Source organism: Chenopodium album, chromosome 24 (genome assembly GCF_948465745.1).
Source record: "Chenopodium album chromosome 24, dcCheAlbu1.1, whole genome shotgun sequence".
In the NCBI taxonomy this organism is placed as follows: domain Eukaryota; kingdom Viridiplantae; phylum Streptophyta; class Magnoliopsida; order Caryophyllales; family Amaranthaceae; genus Chenopodium; species Chenopodium album.
The window spans coordinates 35,093,117-35,109,757 of record NC_137857.1 but is presented as its reverse complement, the minus strand read 5'-3'; the positions used below and the strand labels follow the sequence as shown (position 1 = coordinate 35,109,757).

General features: G+C 33.8%; 3 protein-coding genes across 3 annotated transcripts; 2 read left to right on the top strand and 1 right to left on the bottom strand.

Annotated features, from left to right (window-relative positions):
* Window positions 1-4,083: 4,083 nt before the first annotated feature.
* Window positions 4,084-7,014, top strand: LOC145610955 (cysteine-rich receptor-like protein kinase 19). Its single transcript, XM_081666213.1, has 6 exons — window positions 4,084-4,810; window positions 5,536-5,657; window positions 5,742-5,952; window positions 6,061-6,301; window positions 6,461-6,608; window positions 6,700-7,014. The coding sequence occupies exons 1-6, from the start codon at window positions 4,084-4,086 to the stop codon at window positions 7,012-7,014; spliced, it is 1,764 nt and encodes a 587-aa protein (XP_081522339.1).
* A 5,021-nt stretch (window positions 7,015-12,035) lies between these two features.
* Window positions 12,036-13,612, top strand: LOC145610954 (peroxidase 27-like). Its single transcript, XM_081666212.1, has 4 exons — window positions 12,036-12,254; window positions 12,433-12,618; window positions 12,729-12,894; window positions 13,194-13,612. Exons 1-4 carry the CDS (start codon window positions 12,036-12,038, stop codon window positions 13,610-13,612), a joined length of 990 nt encoding a protein of 329 aa, XP_081522338.1.
* A 1,447-nt stretch (window positions 13,613-15,059) lies between these two features.
* On the bottom strand, window positions 15,060-16,007 carry LOC145610953 (antimicrobial ginkbilobin-2-like protein). The gene has a single exon (XM_081666211.1). The coding sequence runs from the start codon at window positions 16,005-16,007 to the stop codon at window positions 15,060-15,062; it is 948 nt and encodes a 315-aa protein (XP_081522337.1).
* Window positions 16,008-16,641: the final 634 nt, after the last annotated feature.

Here is a 16,641-nt window from a genome sequence, read left to right as displayed (position 1 = left end):
TTATCACAATTTATGAATGAGCCACGACAAGAGCACTGGGAAGCTGCATTGCGAGTAATAAGGTACTTGAAGGGTACCCGGGACACGGAATATTACTTCGCTTAGATAGTGAGCTATCTTTGATTGGTTGGTGTGATTCTGATTGGGCAGCTTGTCCGCTTGTCCTATGACTTGGCGTTCTCTCATAGGTTGGTTGGTATTTTAGGGGAATTCTCCTATTTCCAGGAAGACTAACAAGCAAGGCACGGTTTCCACATCATCTACAGAGGCCAAGTATCGCTCTATGGCTGCGATTACTTATGAATTGAAGTGGCTCAAGGCTTTATTATTGAGTATGGGTGTGCCTCATCCAAAGGCTATACCCCTCTATTGTGATAGTCGGTCTGCGTCGCATATTGCCAGGAATCCGGTTTTCCATGAACTTACAAAGCACATTGAGATCGATTGCCACTTTGTACGGGATGCGATTCAAGAGGGTTTGATTGCTCCCTCATATGTTTCGACTAAGGAACAACTGGCTGATGTTTTTACAAAGGCTTTGGGCATACAACAATTTGAGTATTTACTTAGCAAGTTGGGCATTTGTGACTTACATGCTCCAACTTGAGGGGGTATTAGGATAATAAGGGAAGAATATATTTGTTATACACTTTGTTATGTGATAAGCTAGAATATTTCCTATACTACTTGCCGTAGGGTTAGACTCCCTTGTATAAATATTGCTCTGCCAATTAATGAATACACAAGCTTCTACTGCCTAATTCTTCTTGCCTTTACAGGAACTGATCAACTTTATGTTTTTCTTTCAAAAAAATTACCCAAAAAAAAAAAATTGCAGTTACAAAAATAGATAGAATACATACCGCTTATGTGACATTATATTGCTGTCAACTATCAGTTGTTCATGTTCATATATAAAGCAATCCATATTCACTTAGGCATTTCATCGAACACCTGGTGAGCATAACTCAAAAATGATTAAAAAAAACCATAATCAATGAAATGAATCTGCTATAATCATCATATCTAGCAAATAATCATATAGGTAGCACAAATAAAAGATGATACCTTCAAATTAAAGAGTAGTACCAGTACACAATTTCGTCATTGAATTGCAGCAAAACAAAATAAAGGGTAGATTTCTTTCCAATGCATAGAGGTCCTTTTACTCCTTCTCTGTAGAGTATTCCGTAAAATTTCTTTCCAATGTTTATCTAGTGGTAAAAACGGTATAATGCGTAAACGGTAAATTATTAACAATTCTGAAAAAATCACTTTAATAATTCTAATTTCAAGCAAGTTTTATTTTTATTTTTATTTATTTTTATTTTTTTTTGTAAGGAAAGATAAAATATTATTAATTGAAAATCATATGGCATCTACAATAGCCATTATTGAAAAGTAATACGAAGTACCTAAATTAATCAAGTAAATCATCTTTAAATAATTATACAATCTAAAGTAACTATAATGATAAGAAACTAGATCTGACAATGAAGCACAGTCCCCAATTACTTTTAATAACCCCAATTTTAAATTATTATCTAATATCCAACGACATCAGTTTGCCTCTCACAAACGGTTAATACGGGTCTGTTCTCTTCAGCTTATTTTCAGTTCAGTTTAGCTCCAATAAGTTTAGTTCAGCTCAATTCAGTCAATCAAAACACGCCCTAAGTGCTCAACAACCTATTATTACAAAACAAAACACGTGTTACTACATGATTGGTCAAAAAACATTGAAGAAATAACAGGAAAATGACTTTTCATAATCCAATTTTAAATTATTATCTAATATCCAACGACATCAGTTTGCCTCTAACAGTCCCAAGCGGTTAATAAGTGGTCAACAACCTAATATTACAGAAACACACATGTCAATACGTGATTGGTCAAAAAAAATTAAAAAAATAATATCCCTACCTTAATATGTAGAAACATACTCTTATGAATAGTGTAATGCCAATTGTGCCCTTCAAAATGTGTATTTACATACATACCCTCATTAATATGTAGATGCTATTTTAATGAATAGTGTTTAGACAACTATACCCTCTAAAATATTTATGTACTTTTATGCTTTCATAAATGTTAGTTGTCTCATACCACCTAAATATAGTTGATTACATATTTTCTCTTATTGTTTTTTTTTTAGGAAAAATTTCTCTTATGGTTAGTTTAACTAATTTTGTGATTTAAAAACCAAACCAAAAAAAACCTTCAAGATATGGCTAGCTATGACGCGCGCATCGCGCGCGTTAGCTGCCCTAGTATATAAAAAAATGACAACCACCCTTCCTCCACGCCAACCATCCCCTTGCCACCCTCGCCCAGCCTGACCCCTTCTACCCCTAGTGTCGGCGCCGCCCAAACCCCCTTCCCCTAACCATTGTTACCCTCCCCATTACCCCACCCCTCATTCGAAAAACCCCTTATAACTCCTCTCTCACTATCGGCAATGCCCAAACATCCCAATACTCGAGAATATTTGATAGAGTTTGTTAGGGTTATTATGATTATCTTGTAATTGTTTCCTAATTTCTAGCTTACCAAAGATCAGGTAAGTCTAGGGTTAGCTTGGAGTATATGATTTATATATATCGTTTTTTTGATGAATGAGAGTTAAGTCGAGTTTCACAAAGTTTCTACACAGGAGTATGATTGAGTCATAGCCTATTAGCCTTGGTCTATAGTCTATACAGTCAGTGGCGGATCCAGGATTTTACGGATGCTGGGTCACTGTCTCCCATCGACCGCATACAAATCAATATTTAATACATAAATATTCTTAAAGCTTTTTTTTTTTTAAAAAAAAAGTCACTCCAAAAATATTAACTATCTCGTGGGAGAGGAGAAGGAGGATTTGTGATGGTCTGACGGATAATGACAAATAACCAATGAAATTACCAAAAGATTTAGAATGACGAGCTTTAACAAGTTACCTAGTAAGAACTAAGAAGGTAGGATTTGAGGGATGAAGGTAATAAATAAAAAATAAATTTTAACAAGTTGCCTAATAAGAACTAAGAAGGAAAAAATACTAATAAGGTGGGATTTGAGGATGAAGTTAATTAATAAATTTATAAATAATAAAAAAACACACACACACAAAAAAAAAAAAAAAAAAAAAAAGGAAATGTTGCTCATGGGAATCGAACCCATGTTCATTCCCTAGAAAAGATATGCCTCAACCACTAGTCTAGTGAGCATATATAATTATTCCTTGCAATGTTTAATATTTAGAAACTTTTTGCTTTTTTGCTAGGTCACGTGACCTACCATGCCCAAAGGTAGATCCGCCACTGTATACGGTCATTCTCATACTTGTCATCTTATGGCATGATGGTTATTGATGTTTGATTATTTTTTACTTTTTTAATTCTCTTGTTGAATGAGTTGGCAAATTGAATAATTTCTTATCGCTTCAAAGGTTGAATAACTTGAATTATTTTATATTAGCTCTTATGTGCATGACGCGTGTGTAAAGAAGGATTTTTTTTTTCATAATATATGATCTATATAGTAAATTACAGATTTCTTATGAAAAAACACTCTAATCAAAGGGTTAAAAAAAGATAGATAAATGAAATTCATGTAATAGATTACAAGATCTAGAGTAATTCAACCGTGTGATTAATAAAATTCAATTGGTGAGTACCTGTACACCTGTATAAAAATTACATTATCATACGTCATCTTTTTAATTGTAATAATTCATTTGTTCAATGTACTTTCGTCTCTCAATAATAATTAGGAAACTTCCAATCATCAACACATTTATTAAAACAAAAGTCGATGACTTCTCTAATAATGGTGTGATTGGTCACATTTAAAAATTTGTGTTCATAAAATGCGGCCATGAACAAGATTTAATAAAACACTTTGTGTTTCTTTCCATCATAGTACAGTATAAGACATATACCACTATAATAGTCTAATTACTGTAATAACTTTCGTAGCTATGTAGCATCAATACGTCTCTTTTTCAGCAAATCAAATTAATGGTACAATTAAAATAATAAAATCCTACTTATAAAACAAAAAAGCAATAATAGAAGCAGCTTCTTGATTGCCATAAAAATAATGGGGCAGATTCTAAGCCCCATTATATTTTCATTTATTTGTTTTCTCAATTTTGTAAGTTCTCAGGACCTAAATGTTTACATCAATGGCAGCTGTTCTGATAGGAAATTTGAGCAGGGAAGTGCATACCAAACCAACCTTTATCACCTATTATCAAATCTCACCTCGAATTCGGACACACGAAGATTCTACAGCTTCACCACAGGGGAACGCCCAAATACAGTATATGGCCTTTTCCTCTGCAACAGTGGTGCAGACAATCAGCTGTGCCGAGACTGTATTAAGGCTGCATCAGAAGGAATCCTGCAGACATGTCCGTCGAGTGCAGAAGCAATAGTTTGGTATACGTTGTGTATGCTACGCTATGCAAACCACTCCATATTCTCCATTAATGATGTTAATCCTTACTTTCCACTCATATTTGGTCCAACAAAGTACAGTCAGTTTAATCAGCAACTGTCAAACGCGTTTATTGGTCTGTTCAATGTGGCCTCGGCTGGGTGTTTGTCGCTAGCTTCAGCCTCAACAGTCAGTCAACTCCCCGGAAATATACTGTTAACTTCTTCAGTAGACTGCACACCTGATCTACGCCCATCAGATTGCCGCAGTTGCTTACAAACTGCACTAGGCAGGCTTCATACACAGGGTCAGCAATACGGATTGATTCTGCAACCGAGTTGTCGATTGACATATACTTTTACGGAATTTTCAAATTTTCTACCTAAAGGTAATTAGTTTTCAATATGACTCTGATTTCACCTGCTGTTATGAAGTGCTAAACATTCTTATATGAGTAATCGACTTGATCACCTTAGCTTGTTTTTGCTGTTATGACCGAACCTTTTTAATCATCGATTTTTCCATTTTCAGAACCAGATAAAAAGTTGTACGCTGGATTGGGAGTTGTATCAGGTTTCGCGGCCATATTCTTGATCATTATTGTATTTCTGATCTGTCATCTAAAGAGAAGAAAGGCCAAAAAAAGACCAAATGGTAAATTTAATTTTAGTTCTTGTAAATTTTCATGTTAAAACATAGATCTTAGCTTGTTTTAGGTAAAAAAAGGTTGTACACTTGTACTTGTACCTTATGGTATGATCATCTATGGGTGTTTGTGGTCTTGACTCTAGTCATTTAAGATACTATACCTGTAAGATGGACTCCATGTCCTTGGGGACTCGGGGTGGTCCCCAAGGCGGAGTCTCTGCCTCTGATTAGACCTCTTCACATTTACTCCTATGGGGGAATTAAAGTAGTCTCTTAGACTCGTTAATTATGGCTTTTGGTGTTGTTTCACTTGTTTGTATACTTGGCCTGGGCTTTTTAGTAATTTTGAGCAAACAGATTTGATAGAAAACAGTTACGAGAATCGAAAGAAAAGATTAACAGATTGAAAGAAACTGTAAATTCATGATATTGAACACTTAAAAAACACTTTACATGTAATTTCAGGGCTTGAAGAAATCGAAAGCATGGAAAATTTGCAAATAGATTACGAAACTATAAAATCAGCAACATACAACTTCTCCGAGTCTAACAAGCTTGGACAAGGTGGATTTGGCATTATTTACATGGTAAGACCAAAGTCAAAACTACAAACTTGTAAAAAGACTCCTGCAGTATATGTTACTTATGTTTTATTGAGATTATGATTTCAGGGGACATTGGCTGATGGACAAGCAGTGGCGGTAAAGAGGCTTTCGAATGCATCAGGGCAAGGAATCAGAGAGTTTAAGACCGAGGCCTGTTTAGCTGCCAAGCTTCAACACAAAAATCTTGTTAAACTTTTTGGATTCTGCTTGGAAAGAGATGAGATGTTGTTGGTTTATGAGTTTGTGCCTAACAAGAGCCTTGATCGATTTTTATTTGGTTTGTTTTCGAAAGTTTTTTGCAATCTAAAACAAGATTACTTCAAATAGTTGAAATTTTCAACTATCTTGCTTTTTTTACTGATCTGCTAATCTTTTTATGATGCAGATGCTCAACGAGGAGCATTATTGAAATGGGAAACTCGTTACAAGATCATAGTAGGAATTGCACGAGGTCTATTATACCTACATGAGGACTCATGTCCAAAAATTATTCATCGAGACCTTAAACCGAGTAACATCTTGTTAAATGGAGAGATGAATCCCAAAATTGCTGATTTCGGCATGGCTAAGCTTTTTGGAGGAGATTTAACTCAAGGAAATTATACTAGCAGAATCGGAGGAACGTTGTAAGATTTTGACTCTTTTAATCTCTAGTAATAATAATGTAACAAAAAATTTTAGATGGTTTATTAAACTGTACACAATTACAGTATTACACTAGACCTATTTTATGGCATACTATATAGAAGTATGGCTTATTCTAAGCGAAAAAATAAATGGTGCAGCGGATACATGGCGCCAGAGTATACAAGAACAGGGCACTTCTCAAGCAAATCAGACATTTTTAGTTATGGTGTGATACTGCTAGAGATAATCAGTGGAAATCGTTGCTTGGACATAAATAATGCACAAGGAGAGAACCTCTTAAGCTATGTAAGTACTAATTTTACTTGTTATTGTATTCAAAGACCTAATATGTAGTAACCTTGCTTGTACTTATGTCGCACTTGAATTGACATCTCAGGCATGGAGACTTTGGAATGAAAGGGCACCCTTGAACTTGGTAGATTCGGCACTAGGTAAAAACGATTTTTCGAAAGAAGAAGTTGAAAGATGTATACAAGTTGGACTATTGTGTACTCAAGAGGATCCAGATAAACGACCAAACATGGCATCAGTGTTAATCATGCTTAACACCCAGTTAAATATTAGCATGACTCTGCCTTTTCCCCCTCCAATTTTACCTTATTACAAGCAACAAAATCCGGCAGATTTACTTGGAAGCTCTGGAGTAGAACCAATAATGGAGGATATTATCACTGAGTTGTCTGCTCGCTAAAAGAGTATCTTCACCGTACATCAACATGTACGTTTCAAGGAACAATCAAGGATAACTATTTTGCTCGTGTTCATGCATAAACGCAATTACAAGGTACAAGCACATGAGCAAAGAATAACCTTTTTGTGTCCTACACAACTAACACGGGGTATAAGTTGTTGTACATAAACAAAAAAACTGCTCTTTTTGTAAAGCTGTGGGAAAAAAATAATGCAAGACTGTAATGTATGCGTGTGCGAGTGCGTGTTTTGTTGGCAGCCATTAAAACACAACTCTATAATGTGGTGAACATTTTTTCCAGATATCCTTTGATGTTACCAGACTGATATTGATGATAGATATCTTCCTGTATTGTACCATAATTCCTACATAAAACACAAGCTTTTAAATAAGTCGTGTGCAGAAAAATATTGTAAGGCGGGTGTACAATTATTAATCTTCTCTCCAATCCTAATTTTCTTCATATTTTAACAAGGAAAATTTGACAATTACCACCTTCTGTTATGTCCATTTTAGCAATTACCACCTTCTATTTTTTTTTTTTTTTTGAAAATTACCACCTTCTATTTTCAAAAACATCAAAAGTTACCACCTTCTTGTCTCTCTACTACCACGTGACATCATTTTGGGCTCATTCTTTCCCTTTCCTCCTTATTTTCCTCACATTTCTCATTCCTAACTCGATTCTCATCCCCCCTTTCACTTCTTTTCCCCTAAACAATCAAAAACACTTCAATTCACTCCTCCAAATCAAAATTGACGAACAATTATTGGTGGTTTGGGGGAAAAAAAGTGAAAGGGGAGATGAGAATCCAAATAGGAATGAGAAATGTGAGGGAAATAGGGAAGAAAGGGAAAGAATTGGCCCAAAATGACGTCACGTGGTAGTTGGGGGGCAAGAAGGTGGTAACTTTTGATGTTTTTGAAAATAGAAGATGGTAATTTTCAAAAAAAAAAAAATAGAAGGTGGTAATTGCTAAAATGGACATAACAGAAGGTGGTAATTGTCAAAATTTCCTTTTAACAATGCACGTTTGTTTGTCAAGGTTTACTTTGACTATCAATATATTTAGAACAATACATTGTATGAGTAGTAAAAATATAACATGTTAAATGTTAATAGAGGTTTTTTCACGAAATATCCTAGAGATTTCACTTTATACACCACACACCCATCAAAAATTTCAAATTCACCATAAGTTTTACGAAAATGTCACTACATATCCTCATTAACTCTGTTAATCATGCATGTCATACGAGTCGATTTAAACAACAAGATTAGGTTTTGGGGAAGACCTATAAAGCCCGAGTAGGTGGGGAGCAACTGCATCCCTATTTTGTGAAAAATAAATCAAGTCCATCAGGCTTTTTTTTTGTAAATGGACTCTTTCAGTCAACGACAATAATGAGAAGCATGCAAGTTATTTAGATTCTTAATTCCAAACTTCTGCACTAAAAATTTTGGAAAAAAATATATACAAAATATTCTTTTCGATTCAAACATAGAGGAGCAAATTAAATTAAGACATTCTAGATTTATGCACAAAGCTAATTTAACTTTGCTTACAGCCAATTAAACATGGGTTCTGACGGGATATAATGATTTCATGATGATTATCGCGACCTAAACCTGTGGAGGTTCAGTTAAATCATTTGATTGCCCCTTGTTTTCTGCAATGACATAAATCCAATTTTCGCATTAGCAATGTCAATGGCTAACAATACACTTAAGCATAGTAGATTTATACTTCCTCCGTTTCTATTTACTTGCAACACAGTCTTGTGGCACGTGTTTTGAGGTCGGGTTTATGTAATTTAAACGGATAAATTATTAATTATAATTTTTACAAATGACACTTAACCCTATTCTAATCTTCATGTAAAAATTATATTGATAAAATCGCTCATTTATCCTTATTAATTATCTCCTTAAATTGCGTGCCTAAAAGGTGTGTTGCAAGTAAAAGAAAACGGAGGAAGTATATAAACTTTATTTCATATGTATATTCGTACATTTATAAACAATCATTTTTTTGATGTTGATACTCAAATCATATTCCTATACCTCAAGTTTATGAGGTGAATCATTTTTCGATCTTCACTAATGTGGGACAACATACATGCACGTACACTACTAGCAATCTAGCATGCATGCATAGGATCGATACAGATGTAGTACACAAGTACTCATAGAATAAGTTAATATGAAGAAGATTTAAAGGAGGAAGATATCAAGATAGTATGTAAGATCATTACCTTGCAATTTTTCCTCTTTGATACAGCCAAAGCATAAACCAATACAACCAATTATTAAGCCAACAAACACAACTATAATGATGGCTATTATGCCGCTTATTATGATGAGAGGTTTCCAAATAATCCAAACTGTGTTGCCAGTACCTAAACAAGAAAAAGATATATAGTTAAAATCTTATCTAGTAGCGTTCTAATTATATAAGTAATATGTTAACCGTGAAATTGCCGAAATTATGAAGAAAAATGCAAAGATGGCCTGGAGACGTATTGATACCTTTATCATGAATAGGAATTTGAGCCGCTACTTGAGGTGTTAGTATAAATGGTAAAATAATTTGAAAGATAAACAAAATAGTTCGGAAGATAGCCATGTATTTTTGTATTTCTAACTAAATTAGTGATTTTGAATGCATATGTACACTATACAAAGTGACTTATAATTTTATAGATCATACTTTACAACAAAATATATTAATTGAAGATAGCCTCGGGTTGTAATCGTGTAAACTAAATTCTAGCTTGTAATGGAGTGCCATGAACTAAATTCTCATCCTTGTCACCTTGTGGCATGATGCTTGTTGTTCTTTGATTATTATTTCTTTTTCTAATTCTTGTTGCATGAGTTGACAAATTGACTACTCGTATTTTCTAAATTGTTTGGGATGGCTCGAATTGTTGAATTATTCTGCATTAAATTAGCTTCTTAGGTATGCAGCAGTGAATATGAAGTTTGACCAAAATTCTCCGACGTTGATTTGGTCACTTGACCATCACCTCGAATTGTGAAATTGAGGGTTCTGGGTTAAATTGGGTTTTGGGCAAAAAATTGGGAAAGAAAGGGGTCATTAAGTGTCGCGTGACCAACGTTGGAGAATTTTGGTCAAACTTCATATTCCGGCCTAAAGTAGTAAATTACCACATTTTTCAAAAATCAGGTAGTCAATTACAATATTTTTTTTAATAGGTAGTTCCTCGCAAATTCTGGACTATAATATGTAGTTTTTCACAAAATTTCCTAAATTATATAGATATGTGCAGCTTACTAGCTTAGAACAAGTTATATATATTCCAGCTAATTGAAAGAAGCCTCGGGTTTGTAATGGAATACCATGAACTTAATATTGACTAACCAAAGAAATAATGTTGAATTTTTTTCTTTGTTAAAAAATAGTATTTTTTTAGCTGTTTTGACAGTAGCTTATTATATGTTTAAGGATGGTGCAAAAATAAATTTTTTGCGCCATCGTCGCAAGAACATGTTAGCCGGCCCATGTGCCGGTCGAAGGTCGACACGGTATGTCCAAGACTCCAACGTAGGTGTAACATATCTTGCTCAAAAACAGCTACGAAAAAAACAATTAAAAACCTATAAATAAAATAAAAAAAGATAGGTGTTATATTTGACCTTTTTTTTTTTCTTTCTCTAGATGAGGTTTTAAACATTTACCTTAAAACAACAGATATTGAAGAATATTTTGTAATCAATAATTGGTGAGGTTGTGTTTGGCACCAAGGTCTCATACTCTGCCAAAAAAAAAAAAAAAGGTCTCTTAGAGTCCTAGCATATAGTCACGTATAGGCATCAAGTACTAATTAATGTTGTGTTTCCATATACTAGCCCCATCCATACTTTTAAATATATTAAACAATACTCGTATTTTATAATGATAAAGATTATAAATGAAAAAAATGATCATTAGTTTTGGCACTAAAATGGATATTAAACATTTCTATCTCCTTTCTTATTGCCAAAATTATATTAAATAGCACTTATCACTTAAAATATTATAAAATTAAAAAATTTCAAAATCATTAAATCAATATTCAAACAAACAAAAAAAAATTCAAAATCATTAAATCAATATTTCTTATTGCCATGGTGACACGTGGACATGGTAGGTCCCAGTGTCCCACTGACGGATTGATGGACGGAATCCGTTAGTTGGCGGTGATTGGTAGTAAAAGCTAACTTTTTTTTTTATTTTTTTTTTATGTGGTGATAAAATACAACCTTCTTTTTTTTTTTTTTTATATATATATATAGAGGTGGTAAATGCAAATTTTTCGTTTTTTGCAGGTGATAAAAGTCAAAATTTCCTTATTTTGCTTTTAAGATAAAGAGAGAAATAATAGCAACCTCTTATTTCAATGGACTTGCAATGTACGTCCAATTTGCCCTATTATGTACAACTGGGAGGCAAGTCCAGATACTCCTTCAATCTTTAATCCCATCATTCCCATATATTAATACTAATTACAAGTGTATTACATGTTCATCACTTAATATGTTCATTCCCATATATTAATACTAATTACAAGTGTATTACATTTTTAAAAACCGGTGACCTTAGGACAGTGCCAATCTTCTTTTTTCACCAAGTATAAGTGAGTATTAAATTATTACTCATAATATATATAGTTTTAATTGTTTATTTTAAGAAAAGGATAGTCCAACATCCTTGCCAATAGTAACTGATACTATATACAAGTAGTTAATATATAATTGAGGTAATACTTCGTCAAATTCATCAAATACGATAGGATTATTGCAAACAAACGTGCAAACAAAAATCAAAAATCACCAACCAAAAATCAAAGACAAACGTGCAAACACAAAGGTGTTGGAAGCATGCAAATTGGAATAGTTGGCAATATTTGACATGTTAATATATACACTATATAAGGATGCTCCTATCTTCCTTACAACATTCATCCTAGCAACTTTAATTAGCCTAATACTTGATCAATAATTAAGAGATCGATCGATGGCTACTCCTAAAGTTGTGATTTTCTTAGCTCTTCTTCTTCCTCTTGTTGCCTCGAATCCTGCTGATGGCCCATCCGGCCTATCAGTGGGGTACTATGGGTATTCATGCCCTCAAGCCGAGTCCATTGCCTTGAATGTCATCAAAGAATCTCTTTATGTTGATCCTACTCTTCCTGGCCCCTTGTTGAGAATGTTCTTTCACGATTGTTTTGTTAGGGTGAGTAAGGATGACTACTGTAGAATTTTCATTTTTTTCTATCCATTTTTGCGCAAACTAATTAGGCTATGTTCTTTCAATAAAAATTTAATGCAACTATTTTTTGACCTTCCTACATGTATATAACATAGTACAATTGCAAACAAACTAATCGTTATATTAACATATTGATTCTCAGGGTTGTGATGCTTCAATCCTACTCGATTCTCCTACAAAACAAGGTGAGAAAGAAGCAATTCCAAATCTAAGTCTTAGAGGATACGAAGTCATAGATAAAGTCAAGAGTGCATTGGAAAAGCATTGCCCCGGAATTGTTTCATGTGCTGATATATTAGCCATAGTATCAAGGGACGTTGTGGTTGAGGTATACATTTTTAAATATTCAAAAAAATAATTCTAAATTATCTAATAATGTTATAATTGTACATTGGTAGTGACATGTTCTTATTATTGTACTGTGTGTTGCCTTTGTAGACCGGAGGATCGTACTGGGATGTTGAGCTAGGAAGGCGAGATGGTTTTGTTACTTCGAATACCGAAGCTCTAGCTAATTTGCCACCACCATTTTTCAACATTTCCTCTTTGATTAATAGTTTCAACAAAAAAGGACTAACCATAAAGGATCTCGTAGTTTTATCAGGTATGTATATATATAAAACAACTCTTTATTATTTACAATTCTTCTCGTCGATCAATAAGTCATATATACTTTCTCGTATCCAAATTAAACTTTACAATTCACTATTGATGCTGAGAGGTTGTTATATACATGCGGGTGTATCGTACACCCATGAGCATGTGTTCTCATTTTGATGATTGTTTTTCATTTTATTATCAAACAAAGAGCAAAAACTAACCTTAGGTTAGTTGGATGTACAGTACACCCGGATGTATATAAAAAATTCTAACTGATACTCATTCGAGAAAATAATTGTGCAGGAGCACACACAATAGGTGTATCTCGTTGTTCATCGTTCAGAAACCGTCTCTACAACTTCAACGGAGGAGGTGACAACTCTTTCGATCCAACAATGGATCCCAAATACGTCGCTGCATTAAGGAAGAAATGCACCAAAAATGGTCCTGACGTGATCGTCGAAATGGATCCCAAAAGTTCCAACAAGTTCGATAACGATTACTTCGAGACAGTGTCTAAGAATAGAGGATTATTTCAATCTGATGCTGCATTACTTGACGATTACGCTACTAAATATTATGTTGAAGCTCACAAACATGGTAAAAACCAAAGACAATTCTTCGAAGACTTTGGTGTATCGATGGTTGGAATGGGTAGAATTGAAGTACTAACTGGTAATGCTGGTCAAGTAAGGAAAGTTTGCTCAAAGGTTAACTACTAATTAAATGCACGCACGTACGTACGTGACGATTCGTCGTGGTCCGAACTCCTAAATTATACTCATATTAATTGATTTGTTCGTTCATTTGGTTAAACTAATTATTGCATGAATAATTAAGAAGATTCGTTAAGTGTATGTTTGTGAGATTTAATATTGGTAAAGAACTTATAAGTTCAAGTGAGATTGATCGAGCTCGTCTCCAACTGAAGATCGAAGTAATATCTGGCTTTAAAGGAATATATGTATCCTCAAAGCCAATTTTAATTTTTCTATATACATAGGATGATCTTTCATAAGATCTCAAGAATGTGTATGTAGTTAAAATATTTTCCATTACTTTGTCTTTGTTTTCATGTAGTTGGATGCTCTCTTTCTATATCAGTTAACTATCATTATTTATAAACAAAATTATTACTCCGTATAATATTTGTGTAAGAGTTTAGTTTTTTTTTTTTTTTTTTTTTTTTTTTTTTTTTTTTTTTAGTAAACTCAATTAACTGCGGATAAGCCATACGACATCTATAAAAGAAATCGAATTTAATTGAAGCAAAAAGAGGTATTCCTTTATCAATAGCTCAAAACTATGATTGATGGGACGATCTTGCACGGTAGAATATATCTCAAATATAATGTATCATTGGAATATACAGCCCTTTCGAAGAGACAGACAAGCGATTTGTTGTAGCCACTAGAAATATATTTGTTTGGTTCATTTAAATTGAAATTGAAAATTTGATAAATGTTGAGATCCTGCATAAGTCTTTAGTAACAAATTCGAATTGAATCCCGAATTACCACTTTTCCCTGTTACCCCATAACATTTATACTTTTTACTCATCCTCATTAATCTCTTATTTAATCCACATTTCTTACGAGGATCAACATTTTACTCCATTGATAGTTGAGCTTTATTAGAAAACAAAAGGACGGTACAAAAATTTAAATAAAGAAAATATATAAAAATAAACAAAATATTTTGTAACAATATCAATTTCATCAATACAGCAAACATGTACATACAATACTTTAATATTTTGAGTTATGATCAAGATAAGTGTTCTCAAACCTATAGTAAAAGTAACTCAACTTGCGAATAACCTGACTCAAATTAAACTTAATTAACCCGACATTATATTCCGACAAATCTTTTTGACAAGTCTACTTTTAAGATATTATTGGTCATCACTTTTAAAGTTTGAACAAAAAAGAATCTCAAGGGACACAATAACATTATTTCATTTGTCACAAAAAAAGTTCATTGCCACAACACTATTATCAAAATGCTTAATGAAATTAACATTTGATACGAATTGAAGTAACATTTGTTTAACAAAGCCGATATAGTTTGATACAAAGTTGCCTACATATGAAACAACCCATGGCTGCCGGCCTTGATTATTTTTCTAAGAAGGTCATAGATAATACATACACTCGTGATCTCGAAAATTTACCATGCCATGAATAATGATGATATACACAATGTCATTACAAAAAAGTAAGTCTTTATGCTTGTTAGCTGATTACTAGCGGAAGGTGGTGAAGGTGGCACGACCGGTGTATTATTAGGAAAGTTAAAGTCCAATGTTGGCGGGCCTGATGTCTTCGACGAAGACGTACTGGTAGAGGGAGCGTCATCATTATTCTCATTGCTAAATTCTCCAATGAAAGGTGCTTGATCATATCGAAGCCAGCAACTAGGCAAGTACATTTCCATCGATACCCTTGCCGTCCCACAACACGCTCCCATATTTCGAAATGCCACTCTTAGGCATCTTTCACATCGATTACCAAGTATGTCAGGAGTGCATTGTGCGAAGGCATACACATTCTCAAACAACGTGAGCTCGCCTTGGTCAGTAGCATAACCTCGACGACTTGAGTTATAGGCAGCCTGCTCGATTAAACCATCCATCATCTCTGAAATTAATTTTCCGAATTTTATGGGATCAGTCACATTTTGTAGACTCCAAGTATAGCTCATCTGATTTTGTTCCTGGTGAGAATAGATGGGGCGATTTGCATAGCGTACCATACATTCCTGGTACCACACAAGGGCCTCTTTTTGTATAGGGCATTTTTCAACGATTGTTTTGGATGCGGCCTCAACACAATCATGACACTGTTGTCCGTCGAGATCACCTCGACACATATATAAGCCATATGTTTGGTCGATCCCTTGTCCAACCGTGTGATTATCGAAGGTGGATAAGGAGGCTTTGTTTATAAGGTTAGGAAGAAGGTCAATTAAGTTTTCGTCGTAAGTGCTACCCGTTGTGTAATTACCAACATCATCTAGGCAATATTCACTGTGGATATGGAATTTAGAGGAAGCTGGTGTGATGGTAAGGAAAAGGGGGGTGAAGAAGATTATTCGAAAATCGATTGAGAGCTTCATCTCTTAATTTTAGATGACAAAAGATATTAAATTTTGCACTTATTAATTAGAAGAAGATTTTTTTTTTAAAAAAAAACTTGTTATACTACTTCTACTTGTATAAGTCTAATGGTAGAAGTTTATTCAAATCATATATGTGTATGCAATATATAGATAATGTCAAATATAATTAATTAGCAACTTAATTGTACACCTTAAGCGAAGTCAATGTCTTCTTCTTTAATTTCCTCATTAGTGGATGCACGAAATTATACGAATGCTTAGTGGTTAGCCATTCATCACTAGCTTAGAAAATCTATCTTTTAGCGTTTTGACTTTACATAAGATAGACATATTCTTCCATACAAAATCATGCATCCTTTTCAATACATAAGGTAGTAGCCTGGTTTTTTGCTGTCATTAAAGATATAAAGTAGATACCGAAATATTTTTAATTTATGGAACTGGCTTTAAATTGGACAACGAAAGAGGGTGCATCATAATCAAGCACAACTCTTAATTCAAAGCTTCAATTCACCATGAGTAGCTTTCGATGACTTCACATCGTTCTTTATTAAAGTACTAAATGTGTTCAACAGAACTACAACTTCACATACATGGCCAATATTTGATAAATGTACTTCCTTTTTTTTTT

Coding starts and splice junctions, on each gene's coding strand:
- LOC145610953 (XM_081666211.1), bottom strand. CDS start 16,007: ATGAAGCTCTCAATCGATTTTCGAATAATCTTCTTCACCCCCCTTTTC.
- LOC145610955 (XM_081666213.1), top strand. CDS start 4,084: ATGGGGCAGATTCTAAGCCCCATTATATTTTCATTTATTTGTTTTCTC. Junction 5,658..5,741: donor GATTTGGCATTATTTACATG/GTAAGACCAAAG, acceptor TTATGATTTCAG/GGGACATTGGCTGATGGACA. Junction 6,609..6,699: donor GAGAGAACCTCTTAAGCTAT/GTAAGTACTAAT, acceptor TTGACATCTCAG/GCATGGAGACTTTGGAATGA.
- LOC145610954 (XM_081666212.1), top strand. CDS start 12,036: ATGGCTACTCCTAAAGTTGTGATTTTCTTAGCTCTTCTTCTTCCTCTT. Junction 12,255..12,432: donor TTCACGATTGTTTTGTTAGG/GTGAGTAAGGAT, acceptor ATTGATTCTCAG/GGTTGTGATGCTTCAATCCT. Junction 12,619..12,728: donor CAAGGGACGTTGTGGTTGAG/GTATACATTTTT, acceptor TTGCCTTTGTAG/ACCGGAGGATCGTACTGGGA.